This window comes from Oryctolagus cuniculus, chromosome 7, assembly GCF_964237555.1.
Source record: "Oryctolagus cuniculus chromosome 7, mOryCun1.1, whole genome shotgun sequence".
Lineage (NCBI taxonomy): Eukaryota > Metazoa > Chordata > Mammalia > Lagomorpha > Leporidae > Oryctolagus > Oryctolagus cuniculus.
Genome location: NC_091438.1, coordinates 61,408,214 through 61,426,042, shown reverse-complemented (window position 1 = coordinate 61,426,042; position 17,829 = coordinate 61,408,214). Strand labels below are relative to the sequence as shown.

Here is a 17,829-nt window from a genome sequence, read left to right as displayed (position 1 = left end):
CTCTGAGTTATAGGAAACCATCTGTATGTCCCAATGGATTTCCTGAAAAAGACAGGCAGAACATTTCCCCAACCTCTAAAACAAAGAATTGCGGATTGAGATTATTATTTCATGCCAGGTTTGAAGAAAAAACTGAGTGGTAGCTTTACTATTTATTTCCTTCATATATTTAAAGAATCACTATAGGGCCGGCGCCGCGGCTCAACAGGCTAATCCTCCGCCTAGCGGCGCCAGCACACCGGGTTCTAGTCCCATTCGGGGCGCCGGATTCTGTCCCGGTTGCCCCTCTTCCAGGCCAGCTCTCTGCTGTGGCCCGGGAGTGCAGTGGAGGATGGCCCAAGTGCTTGGGCCCTGCACCCCATGGGAGACCAGGAGAAGCACCTGGCTCCTGCCTTCGGGTCAGTGCGGTGCGCCGACTGAGGCGGCCATTGGAGGGTGAACCAACAGCAAAAGGAAGACCTTTCTCTCTGTCTCTCTCTCTCACTATCCACTCTGCCTGTCAAAAAAAAAAAAAAAATCACTATAGAAAGAGAAATGGAAATAATCAGAGTTTTACGTACACAGTTGTTCACTATAGTATTATTTACAAGAGAAAAGAGTAGAAACAATTTGAGGTCCTTCAACAAGGAATTAAGTTTATAATATAGTCATAAAGTGGAATATTGTACACATCATTAATCACTGAGTTCAAGAAAGGCTTAAGAATATAGAAAATATTTATGATTTATCTAGTAAAAAGGCAGATAAGAAAACATATACAGGATATCGCCAAGATATCATCTAAGTATAAAACTGTGTAAAACTTTAATTCTTCTGTATTTTCCAAATTTTCTTCACAGGGTATATATTGCCTTTAAAGATCTCAAAATGATAACATAAATAAAATAAATATTTTCCCTTATAAGTTTAAGTATCAAATTTTTAAAGCCCTTTCTAAAGTTTTAAAGAATAACTTTCAACTAAAGAGACTTGAACATTAAGAAAACACACACCATAATCGGATTATCTCACACTTAATGGAGATTTCCTCATTTTCATGAGCAAATGCTTACCGCTCAGGGGACTCTTCATAAATACTGTGACATTCTGTATTCTCAAGCATGAGACTTCTACTGAGGTTCTGTACCCCCGGATAATGGAAATTAGCAAAGGAGTGTGACATTGGGGAAGTTTTGTTTCCAAGGTCTGCGATTCTCTTATCGTGACTGGTAAGTCCACAGGTGAGGCCATCTAAAGCAGGATTCAGAGAGCGGGTCATGTAGGCGTCAGCTGATTGAGGTCTTCTCATTGGAGATGATGGATAGGGAGAAAGTTTGCTGATAAGAGGAGTCAAAAGATCAGCATATGCAGCTTTTGTGGGTTTCAGAAGTTTGTCAACATGAATATTAAGCATTTTCTGTTCAAAAGCACAAGAGAAGACAGAAGATGGGAGATTCTGAAGCCATGACAATAAACTTAGATCCAAATCATCACAACCATTACCACATAAGAGGTCAATGCCAAGAAGTACTTCACTTTCTGTAATTTCTTCTCCAGTTGCTTTACTCTGACAAAATTCCACACAGCATTCGTAAAGTAGGCCCTTCATTACAAGCTGAAATAAACGATTGTTACTTGCTTTAAATCCAGCCTCACTTAGCTTCCTATCAGCAGGGATGAATTCTGCAACCATGACACAAGCCTCTTCAAAACAGTGAACTCGTGCAGTGCTGGGATTCCAATCCTTAAATTCGGCGTGATTGGTCAAACGAGGCAAGGTCAAAAGCAAACAGAGCTTGCTATAGTCATCTTTAGAAGGACAGTACTCCTCCAGAGCATGTAAACATTGCACAGCTTCTTGCATTGTAAATTCCAGCTGTAAGAAAAAAATGTAACTATAAACAGAGATGCAATGGAACATGAAAACAATATGAGTATAAAGATAAACCCAGTGCCACAGAATACTCATACAGTTTCTAATGTGTGAAACAATTTTCAACTCAGGAATGAAAATGTCACAACTAAAATGAAAATAATAAACAATTTGGCTATAATCAGTATATAAGCTTTTATCTGTAAAAATAGTATTCTAATTCAGCTTAAGGTTATTATTTTCAAATGTTTAATTTTTAAAGAGTAAGAATAACTGAGTCTTCTACAAAAAAAAAAAAAACAAAACTGAAGCATGAAAATATTCAATTGTATATAAAGCTTGCTATTACTCCAGCTTGTCCAAAAAGCCAAGAGCCATTCTTAGTCCAAAATTTACCTTAGGACAAATTTGTGTGGGGATACAAAGCAAATAAAGAAAGGGAACATCTAACAGTTGAACTACTACAAAAATAATAGAAAGAGCAAAAAGAAGCTTGGCTGAGGTGTGAATTACGACAGTTTGCACAGTGATTATGTCTTATTTAGAATCACAAGCTTATTAAAAGCTTTTTATTAAAATATGAGTAACCTTAGAACTTATCTAGCTTAGCCTCCCTATCTTATATATGATAAAAGTTAGGGTACAGGTTTAAAAAAGATAATTCAGTTACTGACAAAAACAGAATAAAAATTAGGTCTCAACTCACATCGAAATGTCTTTTCCACATGTGAGCATCATTATGTGGCAGACATTTCTCTAATATATATGAAAGTCCCCACCGCAATATCCTTTGGTTTTTTGCTACCATCTGAATGTCTGTGGCCCCCGAGAATCCCAGTGTTTAAATCCTAACCACCAAGGTGATGGATTTAGGAGGGTACTGCCTTTGGAAGGTAATAATGTCATGAAAGCTTAACCCCCATAAATGGGATTAGTGTCATTATAAAAGAGACCAATTACAGCTAGTAAGTCTCTTTCATCATGTGAGAACATTGCTGGAAGGTGTCATCTATGAACTGAAGTGTGAGCCCTAACCAGACACTTACTCTGTCAGAACCTTGATTTTAGACTTCCTAGTTTCCAGAACTGTAAGAACTAATTTTCTGTTGTTTATAAGCCTCCCAGTTTATCATATTTTCCTATAGCAACCAAAATGGATTTAGACAATTTATTTCAAAGAACACTTACTCAAATGTAATAAAGTTGTCTTGGTTTTAGATAATGATACTTTGAAACTTTTAAGTAACTTTCTAATAAAAAGAATCTAACATCTTTAAATTATAATAGTCACGAAGATAAAACATTTCATTAAAAACTATCCTTGTACCTAAGGAAATTCTGAAAAGACAAAGGAAAAAGAGGTACATATAACCAGCTCACTATGGGTTAAGAAAAGATGCAGGGCCAGCATTGTGGAGAAGCAACTTTAATCACTGCCAGCAACACTGGCATCCAATATGGGTGCCAGTTCAAGTCCCAGCTGCCCTGCTTCCAATCAGCTACCCGCTAATGCACCTGAGAGGGCAGTGGAGGATGGTTCAAGTGCTTGGGCCCCTGCAATCCACGTGGGAGACCCTGATGAAGCTCCTGGCTCCTGATTTTGGATTAGCCCAGCAACTGACATTGTGGCCATTTGGGGAGTACACCAGTGGATGGAAGATCACTCACTCGCTCGCTCGCTCTGTCTTTCCCCCTCTCCCTGTAACTCTGCCTTTCATATAAATAAATAAATACATCTTTATACAAAAAGAAAAGACACGATGATGAAGAGTCATCAAGTCAAACATCTAGTCTGTCTGTCTTACCTTGAACGCGGAGGAACACAAACTCTTCCACTTAGCCAGCTATTGATACGTATCATCTTGGCTTAAATCAAGGCACAAGTTAGAAACACAACAGGCTGAAAGTACTACATCCAAAATAGCAGACTTTGCCCCATCCTAACTCATAAAACTTTGGAAACTCATGACATTAATCTTCTGTTTTAACGAAAAAAATTTTTATGACTGAAAACAAGACTATGGAGCAAACCTTCAGGAATAAAAATCTTACATGCTGGGGCTCATCTTCTGCTGACATTGCATTGTTAACACATAGCGCTTCTAAAAACTTCTGCTTCAGGATAATATAACGAAATCTGCAAAAATAAAATATGATATATTAAACTGATTAAAAATCTGAATGACAGCAAAATAGGCCAAGTTTATTTCAAAGGTTTATTTTTTATTTTTAAAAAGACATTTTTGGGGATGGACATTGTGGCACAGCAGGTTAAACCACCATTTGAAATGCCTGCATCCCATACTGGAGTGCTAGTTAAGAGTACCAACTCCTCTGCTTCCAAGACAGCTTCCTGCCAATGTACCCGGGAAGGCAGCAGACAATGACTCAAGGACTTGAGTGCCTGCCACCCACATGGGAAACTCAGATAGAACTTCTATTTTCTGACTTAGCCTGGCCCAGCCCTGGGTGTTGCCTGCATTTTGGGAATGAATCAGCAAATAAAAGATCTCTTTCTCTCCTTTCCTCTCCCTCTCTCCCTATATTTAAAACAAATAATTTTTTTTAAAAAAACTGCATCTTTTCTTAAAAAAAAAAAAAAAACTTTTTTAGAGGTAAGCATTTGACTTGGTAGTTAACATGCCAGTTGATACTCCTGCATCCCATAGTTACATGCCTGGGTTTGAGTCCCAGTTTTACTCCTGATTCTAGCTTCCTGCTAATGTACACCCTGGGAGGCAGTCGGCAATGCCTCAAGCAGTTGGGTCCCTAACACCCTATTAGAGATCTGGATTGGGTTACTGGCTCTTGGCTTCAATCTGCCCAGCCAAGGCCACTACAGGCATTTGGAGAGTAACCAGAAGATAGGAGTTCTTTTTGTCTCTCCATCTCTTTTCCAATGTCTGATAAGACAAATGTACTTACAAATTACTTTGTCTGCTTTCAAAAATTTTAAAAAATATTTTATTAAGCTGCTTATCACACTTAATGCATAACAAATAATTTTTTTTTTTATTTGACAGAGTTAGACAGTGAGAGAGAGAGAGACAGAGAAAGGTCTTCCTTCCGTTGGTTCACCCCCCAAAATGGCCGCTACGGCTGCACGCTGCGCCGATCCGAAGCCAGGAGCCAGGTGCCTCCTCCTGGTCTTCCATGCGGGTGCAGGGCCCAAGCACTTGGGCCATCCTCCACTTCCTTCCCGGGCCACAGCAGAGAGCTGGACTGGAAGAGGAGCAACCTGGACTAGAACCCAGGGTACTGGCACCGCAGGTGGAGGATTAGCCAAGTGAGCCGTGGCGCTGGCCAACAAATAATTTCAATCAAAAGCAATTAAACTCTCAGAGGAAGGACTTTAAATACAGCATTAATTCTATATAAAAATTCAATTTTTATGGAAGATGTCAAATATTACCTAATTTGAAATCAAAGTCCTTTAAATTAAAAAATGTTTTGTTTTCCTGAAATATATCCTGTTTAATGCTTTAAAAATGTTTTTCAAAGACTTATTTACTTATTTTGAAAGAGCTATAGGGGGTGAGGGGAGAGATGGAGAAAGAGATCTCCACCTGCTGATCCACTCCCCAAATGGCTACAATGGCCCAGGCTGGACCATATCAAGGACTTGGGCCATCCTCCACTGCTTTTCCCAGGCGCGACAGCAGGGAACTGGATCAGAGGCAGAGGAACCGGGACTCAAACTGGTGCCCAAATGGAATGCTGGCATTGCAGGTGGTGTCTTACTCTGTTATGCTACAATGCTTGCCCCAAATTCTTAAAAAAATTTAAAATAGTGGGGGCAGCACTGTGGCATAGAAGGTTAAGCCTCCTTCTGCAGTGCCAGCATCCCATATGGACACTGGTTCATATCCCAGCTGCTCCACTTCTGATCCAGCTCCCTGCTAATGAGCTTGGGAAACAGTGAAGATGGCCCAAGTACCTGAGCCACTGGCACACATGTGGGAGACCCAGAAGAAGCTCCTGGCTACTGGTTTTCGCCTGGCCTAGTCCTGGCCACTGCAGCCATTTGGGGAGTAAACCACTGGCTGGGAGATGGAAGATCAATTTCTCTATTTTTCTCTCACTCTCCTTCTCTCTGTATCTCTGCCTTTCAAATAAATAAATCCTTTTAAAAAATAATTGTTTGCTGATTGATTTGTTAAAAATTTATAAACCATAATTGTATATATTTAGAATGTACAATGTTATGTTATATATATATATATTCATATACTGTAGAAAGATAAAATTAAGCTATCTTTACCCATTTTTAAAAAAGAGATTTACTTATTTGAAAGAGTGACAGAGAGACAGAAAGACAGAGAAAGAGGGATCTTCCATCCCCTTCCATCCCCTGGTTCACTCCCCAAATGGTCACAAGAGCCAGAGGCAGTCCAGGCCAAAGCCAAGAGTCTGGAACTCCATCCAGTTCTCCTACGTAAGTGGCAGGGACCCAAGCACTTGGGCCATCTTCCAGTGCTTTCCCTGGGACATTAGCAGGTACCTGGATTCAAAGTGGAGCAGCCGGGACTTGAACCAGCACTCCAGTATGGAACGCCGGCATCACAAGTGGCAGCTTAACTTGTACCATGACCTTGGCTCCGAACATTTTTGTTTGTAAATACTGTATTTTTTTTATTTGAGAGGCAGAGTGATAGACAGAGGGAGAGACAGAGAAAAAGGTCTTCCATCCACTGGTTCACTCCCCAAATGGATACAACGGTGGAACTGTGCCGATCTAAAGGCAGGAGCCAGGAGCTTCTTTTGGATTTCCCAAGAGGGTGCAGGGGCCCAAGCAGTTGGGCCATCTTCCACTGCTTTACCAGGCCAGAGCAGAGAGCTGGATCAGAAGAGGAGCAGCCAGATCTCGAACTGGTACCCATATGAGATATCAGCACTGTAGGCAGTGGCTTTACCCGCTACACCACAGCGCCAGCTCTTTGTCCACTCTGCCTTTCAAATAAATAAATAAATCTTTTTTTTTTACATTTGGCCTTTTTTTTTATTTAGTAAATACAAATTTCCAAAATACAGTTTATGGATTACATTGGCTCCCCCCCCAATAATTTCCCTCCCACTCGCACCTCTCCCATCTCCCGCTCCCTCTCCCATTCCATTCACATCAAGATTCATTTTCAATTATCTTTATATACAGAAGATTGATTCAGTATATATTAAGTAAAGATTTCATCAGTTTGCACCCACACAGAAACACAAAGTTTAAAAATACTGTTTCAGTATCAGTACTAGTTATAGCATTAAATCACAATATACAGCACATTTAGGACAGATCCCACATGAAAAGTAAGTACACAGTGACTCCTGTTGTTGACTTAACAATTTGACACTCTTGTTTATGGTGTCAGTAATCTCCCTAGGCTCTAGTCATGAGTTGCCAAGGCTATGGAAGCCTTTTGGGTTCACCGACTTCAATCTTATTCTGACAGGGTCACAGTCAAAGTGGAAGTTCTCTCCTCCCTTCAGAGAAAGGTACCTCCTTATTTGATGGCCCCGTTCTCTCCACTGGGATCTCACTTGTAGAGATCTTTCATTTAGGTCTTTTTTTTTTTTCCCCAGAGTGTCTTGGCTTTCCATGCCTAAAATACTCTCATGGGCTCTTCAGCCAGATCCAAATGCCTTAAGGGCTGATTCTGAGGCCAGAGTGCTATTTAGGACATCTGCCATTCTATGAGTCTGCTGTGTATCCTGCGTCCCATGTTGGATCATTCTCTCCCTTTCTGATTCTATCAGTTAGTATTAGCAGAAACTAGTCTTGTTTGTGTGATCCCTTTGACTCTTAGACCTATCAGTGTGATCAATTGTGAACTGAAGTTGATCACCTAGACTAGTGAGATGGCACTGGTACATGCCACCTTGATGGGATTGTATTGGAATCCCCTGGCACGTTTCTAACTCCACCATTTGGGGCAAGTCCAACTGAGCATGTCCCAAATTGTACATTTCCTCCCTCTCTTTTCCCACTCTTATATTTAACAGGGATCACTTTTCAGTTAAAATTTAAACACCTAAGAATAATTGTGTGTTAATTACAGAGTTCAACCAACAGTACTAGAACAAAAAAATACTAAAATGGATAAAGTATTACATTGTACATCAACAGTCAGGACAAGAGCTGATCAAGCCACTGTTTCTCATAGTGTCCATTTCACTTCAACAGGTTTCCCCTTTGGTGCTCAGTTGTCACCGATCAGGGAGAACATATGATATTTGTCCCTTTGGGACTGGCTTAATTTACTCAGCATATGTTTTCCAGATTCCTCCATCTTGTTGCAAATGACCGGGTTTCACTGTTTTTGACTGCTGTATAGTATTCTATAGAGTACATGTCCCATAATTTCTTTATCCAGTCTATTGTTGATGGGCATTTGAGTTGGTTCCAGGTCTTAAAAAATAAAAATAAACAAAAAAAGAAGAGGAACAGCCGGGACAGAAACTGGCACCCATATGGAATGCCTGCGCCACAAGCAGAGGCTTAGCCTACTATACCACAGTGCCAGCCCATGGCTCCTAACTTTTTAAGCATAAGAAAGAACTAATAAAAATGGGGCTGAAAAAGTAGTAGTGAATGAACAACATTTCTAAAAAAAGTCACAAAAAAACTTTGTAGCTGTGATTGTTCAGGAAAGGGAAGAGAGAACAAAGTGTACTTCTCTATAAATCAAGTAAGGTTGGACACTTTAAGAACTTTAAGAAAAAGTGGGGGCCAGCATTGTGGCACAGTGGGTAAAGTCACCACCTGTGATGCCAGCATCCCATTTAGATGCCAGTTCAAGACCCAGTTGCGGCCAGCGCCGCGGCTCACTAGGCTAATCCTCCGCCTTGCGGCGCTGGCACACGGGGTTCTAGTCCCGGTCAGGGCGCCGGATTCTGTCCCGGTTGCCCCTCTTCCAGGCTAGCTCTCTGCTGTGGCCAGGGAGTGCAGTGGAGGATGGCCCAAGTGCTTGGGCCCCTGCACCCCATGGGAGACCAGGAGAAGCACCTGGCTCCTGCCTTCGGATCAGCGCGGTGCGCTGGCCGCAGCACGCCGGCCGCGCCGGCCATTGGAGGGTGAACCAACGGCAAAGGAAGGCCTTTCTCTCTCTCTCTCTCTCACTGTCCACTCTGCCTGTCAAAAGAAAAAAAAAAGACCCAGTTGCTCTACTTCCAATACAGTTCCCTGCTAATGCGGAAAAGATGAAAAGTAGCAGAAGATGGCCCAAATGCTCAGGTCCCTGAATCCATGTGAGAAACCTGGAAGAAGCTCCTGGCTCCTAGCTTCAGCCTGGCCCAGCCCTAACCACTACACCCACTTGAGGAGTGAACCAGTAGACAGCAACTCGCTCTCTGTATTTCTCTTCCTCTAATTTTGCCTATCAATCAACAAAATAAATCTTACCAAAAAAAAAAAAAAAAGTGTTTCTAAAGGTTGAAAAGAAAAATTATAATGAACCTTCCTTCATTCTTGCAGCCACTGTTATAGTAAAAAATATCCAATAAAACAAAATCCTTGCCTTTAAGAAGTCATCTAATGCATTTATAAAATATGCAGAGGGTTTAGCAAGATCACAAAGGAGAATGAAACTATTTCTACCAGAGAGTACAGGAAGTGAAAGAAAGATAAGAAATGACTCTTAAGAGGATAACTGAGAGTATGTCGGGACTCTAGGCAGGAGATGGTAAAAGGAATAGTATTCCAGATAAGACATCAGTCAAGATGCCTGTGTTGGGGCTGGAGCTGTAGTTAAGTGGGTAAAGCCATCACCTGCAGTACCGGCATCCCATATGGGTGCCGGTTCAGTCCCGGCTGCTCCACTTCTGATCCAGCTCTCTGCTATGGCTTGGAAAAGCAGAAGATGGCCCAGGTCCTTGGGCGCCTACACCCACATGGGAGAGCCAGAAGCAGCTCCTAGCTCCTGGCTTTGGATTGGCCCAGCTCCAGCCACTGCAGCCATTTGGTGAGTGAATCAGCAGATGGGAGACCTCTCTCTCACTCTCTCTGCCTCTGTCTCTCTGCAACTCTACCTTTCAAATACATTAAATCTTAAAAAAAAAAAAAAAAAAAAAAAAGCCTGTGTTCCATATCACAGTGCCTGGGTTCAATACCTGGCTCTGGTTCCTGACTCCAGTTTCTTTGTAATGGCTCATGTAATTGAGTCCCAGGCTTTTGGCATCTGGGGAGTGAACTCACAAATAGAACTGATTTTCTCTTTCTCTGCCTCTCAAATTTATATATGTACTACACACACACACACACACACACACAAGGCTCAACTAATAATCATAGAGTAACTTATACATGGCTAATTTTCCTGCTAATAACAATGCTAAATCCTAGATAAATAAATAATTAACAATTTGAATGCACTAAAGACAATAAAAAGCTGCCATACCTAAAAGGAAGTCAATCCTTAAAAAAAATAACTTTAGCAGGTGAGATTCAAAAGTATAAGGCTTTACAGCTGAAGACACTCCCTAGTCCATTCAGTGTGAGCTAGAACTCACACAGAGAGCTTCCATTTCACAGGCTTGAGGAAATAAAAAAACTGGTTCTGCCAAAGCAACTGAAAAGTAAGGGGAGTCCAAAAACAGGGATGCATTTCTGACTAATGCATCAAAATGTATTGTAGAAACTCAAGTGCCCAAATCCTCAGCTATCCTCCAAACTAAAGATGTAAGGGAGACTCCAAGAAATGCAGTAAAAGCACTATCTAGCAGGCTAAAGGAATGAGCAGGAGGCCAGTATTGTGGCAAAGCCACCATGTGCAATGCTGGCATCCCTTATAGGCGCTAGTTTGTGTCCCGGCTGCTCCACTTCCAATCCAGCTCCCTGCTAATGGCCTGGGAAAAGCAGCAGCAGATGACCCATGTATTTGGGCCCCTCCACCCACATGGGAGACCCAGATGAAGCTCCTGGCTCTGGATAGGCCCAGCTCCAGCCATCGCAGCCATTTGGGGAATGAATCAGCAGATGGAAGATATCTCCCTCTCTCTCTCCCTCTCTCTCACCCTCCCCCATTCCTGTGTGTGTATGTGTGTCTGTCTGTCTGTCTCTCCCTCTCTCATTGTGACTCTGACTTTCAAATTAATAAATCAGTCTTCAAAGAAAAAAAAAAAAAAAAGAAATGAGCTGAAATTTCAGCTGGTTGCCATTAGAGGGAGACAGTCTGCATTTGGGGGCTAACCAAGCTAATTGTGTACCTGAATAAAAATCAACACTTATTAAAGTAAGATAACAAAATTGAGAGTCTCAACAATTAATATACAATGTGGAATTTTCATTTTATAAAATACTACATTGTTTTTTAAATGACTCTTAGTTAAGAAAAAAGACAATCTGAAAATGAGCCTGATATGATTAGACTTGTAAATTAGCAAATAAAGACTACTCTAGCAAATAAGCAGTTACTATGAATTTGTTAAAGGATAATATAATCATAATAAATTGATCTAGAGGAATAATTCATAAAAAATATGAAAGAAAAATTTGAAGCTGAAAACTATCAGAAATGAAAAAGTCAAGGGTGGCGCTGTGGCGTAGTAGGTAAAGCTGCTGCCTGCAGTGCTGGCATCCCATATGGGCGCTGGTTCAAGTCCTGGCTGCTCCACTTCCCATCCAGCTCTCTGCTATGCCCTGGGAAAGCAGTAGAAGATGGCCCAACTCCTTGGGCCCCTGCACCTGCATGGGAGACCTGGAAGAAGCTCCTGGCTCCCAGCTTCGCATCAGCGCAGCTCGGGCCGTTGCAGCCATCTGGGGAGTGAACCAGCGGATGGAAGTCCTCTCTCCCTCCCTCTCTTCCCCCTCCCTCCCTCTCTTTCTCTCTCCTTCTCTCCGTGTGTAATTCTGACTTTCAAGTAAATAAATAAATCTTAAAAAAAAAAAAAAAAGGAAATGAAAAAGTCATTGTTTATCATTGCATTGGTAATAAGTTAGAAAAGAGAGTCAGTAAACATTGAATTAATAAAAATATTCCAGACTAAAGATGATAGAAAAAAAAAAAAACATTAAGGACGTGTGCTTGTGGTGCAGCTGCCTGGAATGCCCACGTCCTGTACTGGAGTGTCTGGGATTAAGCTCTACCTCTAATTCCAATCCAGATGCATGATAATGTGCTTCATGGGAGGTAATAGTGATGGCTCAAGTAGTTAGGTCCCTGTTACCCATTCGGGAGACCTAGATTGAGTTCCTGGCTCCTAGGCTTGGCATGGCCAAGTCCTGGTTATTGTGGGCATTTGGGGAGTGAACCAACGGATGGAGGATCAATCTTTCTCTTCCCTCCCTGTCACTCTTTCAAACAAATAAAAATAAAGAAACTTAAAGATGCATATAGTGAGGAGGGCATTTGGCACAGCAGTCAAGTTGCTACTTGGGACACCTGCATTCCATGAGTGCAGTGGTTCAAGTCCCAGCTCTTTCACCTCTGATCCAGCTTCCTGCTAATTTATACCCTGAGATGCAGTAGACAATGGCTCAAGTACTTGGGTCCCTGCTACCCACTTGGGAGACCTGGATTGATTCCTAGTTCTGGATTGGCCCAGCTCTGGTTATTGTGGGCATCTGGGGAGTGAATCAATGTATGTAAGATCTCTTTATCTACCTTTCCCTCTCTCTGCCTTTCCAATAAAATGAGAATTTTTTTTCCCAAGGTTACAGAAAATAAACAAAGCCCCAGTCCAGTGGGACAAAATCAATTTGTCTAAGATTGTGTCCCAAAAGGAAAAAAGAAAAAATTTGAATTAATAATGTCCAGAAGCTTCCTTTATTGTGATAAAATACAAACTTACAGACCCAAAATGCTCAGCAAACCCCCCAAGTGGGAAGAACACAAACTTCATTTAAGCACTTAATAAGCAAACCACTGAAAAATTAGTAAGATCTTGAAGGTCACTATTTAAGGATGAGAACATGTGCACACACTCACGTAACTGTACACAAGAAAATAAGATACAAATTTCAACTACTGACTGTGCATCAGAAACAATGAAGGCCAAGAGACAATGGAATGACATCTTTCAAAGTCTTCATACTGTTATGAAGAAATAGTTCTTCTGGCTTTTTAAAATATATACACATTATTGACTAAGTAACTTGCATATCAGATTTTTGAACAACCCAAATATATGCAACCAGTCATCTAGAGGTGCTCCAACTCAAAGAGATTAGAAGTACTCTTTTCTAGGAAGAGCTAAGAGTTTAAATTTTTTTTATTGTTTTGTTCTTTGCTTAGCTTCTATCAACCATAATATGCTAAAACCTTCAGATAATATCTTACCTTTTTTTGTCAAATTTTTCCATACATTCTAGAGGCTGAATGAACTGAAGAACTTCATCCCACTGGCCATCAAGAATTAACTGCCTAAATAAAGAAAAACTACGTGTGTTATCAAACTCAGGTTACACAACTAAATGTCGAATAGCTGACAAAATAGAATACATCACAAAGCACATGAGATTACCATTTTATTTGGTTCTCCAAATATTATAATAATATTTTCACAATTTATGACAACATGCTATATGAGAAGAATTTGTTTAGAGTTGGCATTGTGGTACAACAGGTTAAGATGCTGCTTGCAATGCCAGCATCCCACATAGGAGTGCTAGCTTTATTCCCAAAGGCTGTTTCCAATCCAGCTTCCTGTAAGTGCACCTGGGAAGGCAGCCAAGGATGGCCCAAGTCCTTGAGTGCCAGTCACACACTTGGAAGACCTGGATACAGTTGCTGATTTCTGGCTTCAGCCTTGCTCAGACATGGCTGTTACGCCACTTGGGGAGTCAAACAGCAGATGGAAAACTTTTGACTCTCTCTGTCTCTGCCTTTCTAACACATAAATGAATATATCTTAAAAAAATAAAAGAATTGGCCAGCGCCGTGGCTCAATAGGCTAATCCTCTGCCTTCGGCACCGGCACACTGGGTTCTAGTCCCGGTCAGGACACTGGATTCTGACCCAGTTGCCCCTCTTCCAGGCCAGCTCTCTGCTATGGCCCGGGAGTGCAATGGAGGATGGCCCAAGTCCTTGGGCCCTGCACCTGCATGGGAGACCAGGAGAAGCACCTGGCTCCTGGCTTCGGATCAGCACAATGCGCCGACGCAGCGTGCTGGCCGCAGCGGCCATTGGAAGGTGAACCAACGTCAAAAGGAAGACCTTTCTCTCTCTCTCTCTCTCTCACTGTCCACTCTGCCTGTCAAAAAAATAAATAAATATAAATAAATTAATTAAATAAAAGAATTTATGAATGTATAGGCTATTCACACTAATATGTATGTGTTTTTTATCTACATAAAGAATTATTAGAGTTGCTTTATTTCAATACCCATCTTACTATTTTAAAGCTGTTACATAATATTTAGAAATTAGCATATGAGTATGTTATACTCTCACTAAATCAATGGTTCTGATTTTGTGAGAGATTTTATTGTCCCTAACAGATATTTGGAAATGTCTTGAAACATTTTGTTGTTACAAGTAGAGGTACTACTGGCTTCTACTGGGTAGACATCAGGGATGATATTAAACATTCTACAATATAGAGGATAAACTCCAGCAAAGAATGATATAGTCTCAATGTTAACAGTGTCAAGAATGAGAAAAACTGCTTTAAATTGTGACTTCTATATCCTTGAGGAACTTGACACTAAAGTTAAACTCTGAGAATGAAAATAGCAAATAAGAACAAATTTCATCCCACTTTTAAATGGTCTATGTGAACTTGCAAATGTTACAAGGTACTCTTCTCCCTTCCTGTTAAATAACAATTTCCCTATTTTGGATTTTTTTTTTTTTTTAGAATAGTAAAATTTAAAAAGACAAGGATAGACAGGAGGACCTACATAGGATTGCCAACTTTTTATTCCGCAAAGAAATATTAATAATAGCAGTTACATTATATGATTTTCTAAAGGGACATTTTAATATTTAAAAAGTAGGAAGGACACAATTTCAAAGGCCAATCCATTTAGTTTAAATAAAAATTTAGGGTCCGGCACTGTGGTATAGCAAGTAAAGCCACCGCCTACAATGCCAGCATCCCATATGGGCGCTGGTTTGAGTCTCAGCTGCTCCACTTCCAATCCAGCTACCTGCTGTGGCCTGGGAAAGCAGTGGAAGATGGTCCAAGTCCTTGGGCCCTTGCACCCACATGGGAGACCTGGAGGAGGCTCCTGGCTCCTGGCTTTGGATCAGCCCATCTCCGGCCATTGCAGCCATCTGGGGAGTGAACCAGTGGATGGAAGACCTCTCTCTCTCTCTCTCTCTCTCTGCCTCTCTGTAATTCTGCCTTTCAAATAAATAAATAAATCTTTTTTTTTATCTTTTATTTAATGAATATAAATTTCCAAAGTACGACTCATGGGTTACAATGGCTTCCCCCCCCATACCGTCCCTCCCACCCACAACCCTCCCCTTTCCCACTCCCTCTCGCCTTCCATTCACATCAAGATTCATTTTCGATTATCTTAATATACAGAAGATCAGCTTAGTATACCTTAAGTAAGGATTTCAACAGTTTGCTCCCACACAGAAACATAAAGTGAAAAATAATAGATGATTTTTTTAAATGATGATGAAATCAGATCAGACCTATTGTCATGTTTAATCCCAGTGAGAGTCAAGTTGGGAATTGATAATTTCTTTTTTTTTTTTTTTACAGAAGATCAGTTTAGTGTACATTAAGTAAAGATTTCAATCGTTTGCACCCCCATAGAAACACAAAGTGAAATATACTGTTTGAGTACTCGTTATAGCATTAAGCCTCAGTGTACAGCACATTAAGGACAGAGATCCTACATGAGGAGTAAGTGCACAGTGACTCCTGTTGTTGACTTTACAAATTGACACTCCTGTTTATGGCATCAGTAATCTCCCTATGCACCAGTCATGAGTTTCCAAGGCTATGGAAGCCCCTTGAGTTCTCCGACTCTTATCTTGTTTAGACACGGTCATAGTCAAAGTGGAGGTTCTCTCCTCCCTTCAGAGAAAGGCACCTCCCTCTTTGAAGACCTGTTCTTTCCACTGGGATCTCACTCACAGAGATCTTTTTGCCAGAGTGTCTTGGCTTTCCATGCCTGAAATACTCTCATGGGCTTTTCAGCCAGATCCGAGTGCCTTTAGGGCTGATTCTGAGGCCAGAGTGCTATTTAGGACATCCGCCATTCTATGAGTCTGCTGAGTATCTCAATTCCCATGTTGGATCACTCTCCCCTTTATTTATTCTATCGGTTAGTGTTAGCAGATACTAGACTTGTTTATGTGCTCCCTTTGACTCTTAGTCCTTTCATTATGATCAATTGTGAACTGAAATTGATCACTTGGAATAGTGAGATGGCATTGGCACATGCCACCTTGATGGGATTGAATTGGAATCCCCTGGTATGTTTCCAACTCTACCAATTGGGGCAAGAAAAAGTTACTGTTCTATAATTCTTTGCCCTTCACGTCAGACCAGTAAAACTTCAATGTAAACCAACAGGCTCTTAGGAGGTACTTGAGAGACACTCTAAATTGCAAGAGTATGAATGATTAAAAGAGAGAGCCAAAAGAATAATATCTTGGTACTGGTTGCTAGCGACTCCATTATTTGACTAAGTTACATCAACCTATAATTAAACTCCTTGGGGTTGGATGACATTCATAACAAAAATACATGGAAACACTATGTGAGGTGTTTTTTGTTTTGCTATGTGTTTTAAATAAACTCCTCTAATATAAAAAGCTTTTTTTTCTTCAAAGTTCCTTTTTAATAAGTTAGGAATATTTCATCGCTTAAAGCTTTCCAAGTCACAAAATGAGACATATCCAAAACTCTGTGTTCCTCATCAAGGATATTTGGTATTATACGAGAATGGAATACATTTATGCCTGGGAATTTGGGACTTTCTTTTTCCATTCAAGTTAGGATATTTTTAGCAATCCATTCTGGCAAACATGTTTACTCCCTTTGCCTTGCAATTCCACCCCCAACAATATTGTACAAAGGAAATAATGCAAGACACAGAAAAAGTCTCATGTTTAAAATTTAATCAGTAGAGCATTTAAGGAAGATTGGAAACAACTGTCTAAAAATAGGGAAACCACTATGAAATTAAGTAAATTGAAAAAAACTCAAAGTAGAAATCTGTAATCACATAGAGAATTGTGATATCAATGGACAGCAGCAGGATTCTACATTACAAATACAACGAAATTGCTGTCATTTTTTAATATGCACAGAAATTATCAGGAGTATGGATGGTAGAGTGATTTTTTTCTTTTCCTATATTTTCTACGATGACTATATAATGAATACATTTCTAGGAGTATATTTTATTTTTGTCACTAAAAAAATTGCAATTCAGAAATATTTTCCTTACTTTCCTGAGTACCTGATTTCTTAGTCAAATGTTCTTTATGATGACCTCATTCACAAAAGGGTTGTGATTTTTTTTTAATAGTTCTTAGGATCTTACTACTTAAAACAGCCTGCAGTATTTTGTAAAAAATACAGTATAAAAACATTTTAAAAATTATATAGCCTTTCACAATTATAATTTTCTGTATGTATTTATATATTTCCTTTTTAATACTAAATATTTTTAAAAGCACCACAAATCTCATAGTATTAATGAAATCATACCTCAGGAAAAGCATATCATCTGAAAATAGGCCATTTATGACTCCACTTTCCTTCTCAAGTGCCAACATACTAATGTGAAGCTTCTTTGAGTTCAGGAAGTCCAAAATTAGCTTAATTATTTCAACCTCTTTTACATTCACTGTTTCTTCTGCCGTCATATTGATAGCCTAAATATTAAACAGAACAATAACAACAACAAAGTTAACTATATTATTTTATGTCTAGGTTTACCTGCCTGGACAATACACAAAATCAGTCTCCCTGGATTTTCAGTATAAGTATTCTGAAATGAAAACTAATATTTATTCAAATCAAGTTATTCTTTAACGTATAATACAGGTATGACTATGATTTTTTAAAAACTAGTT

At 40.1% G+C, this 17,829-nt stretch overlaps 1 protein-coding gene across 7 annotated transcripts in view; it reads right to left on the bottom strand.

Annotated features, from left to right (window-relative positions):
* The window catches only part of WDR47 (WD repeat domain 47), an 83,421-nt gene that overhangs the window by 40,850 nt on the left and 24,742 nt on the right, over positions 1-17,829 (bottom strand). For 3 of the 7 annotated variants that reach the window (XM_017346022.3, XM_051856197.2, XM_070077935.1), the window contains exons 2-5: positions 17,462-17,628; positions 13,120-13,203; positions 3,884-3,989; positions 1,053-1,855 (exon numbers count right to left, since the gene is read on the bottom strand). In XM_017346022.3, coding sequence (XP_017201511.1) covers positions 1,053-1,855; positions 3,884-3,989; positions 13,120-13,203; positions 17,462-17,619 — 1,151 coding nt within the window. In that variant the 5' untranslated portion in view covers positions 17,620-17,628. Of the gene's footprint in view, positions 1-1,052; positions 1,856-3,657; positions 3,767-3,883; positions 3,990-13,119; positions 13,204-17,461; positions 17,629-17,829 lie in introns of those variants that run through there. The other 4 variants (XM_002715813.5, XM_008264762.4, XM_070077936.1 and 1 more) reach the window with 2 other exon arrangements.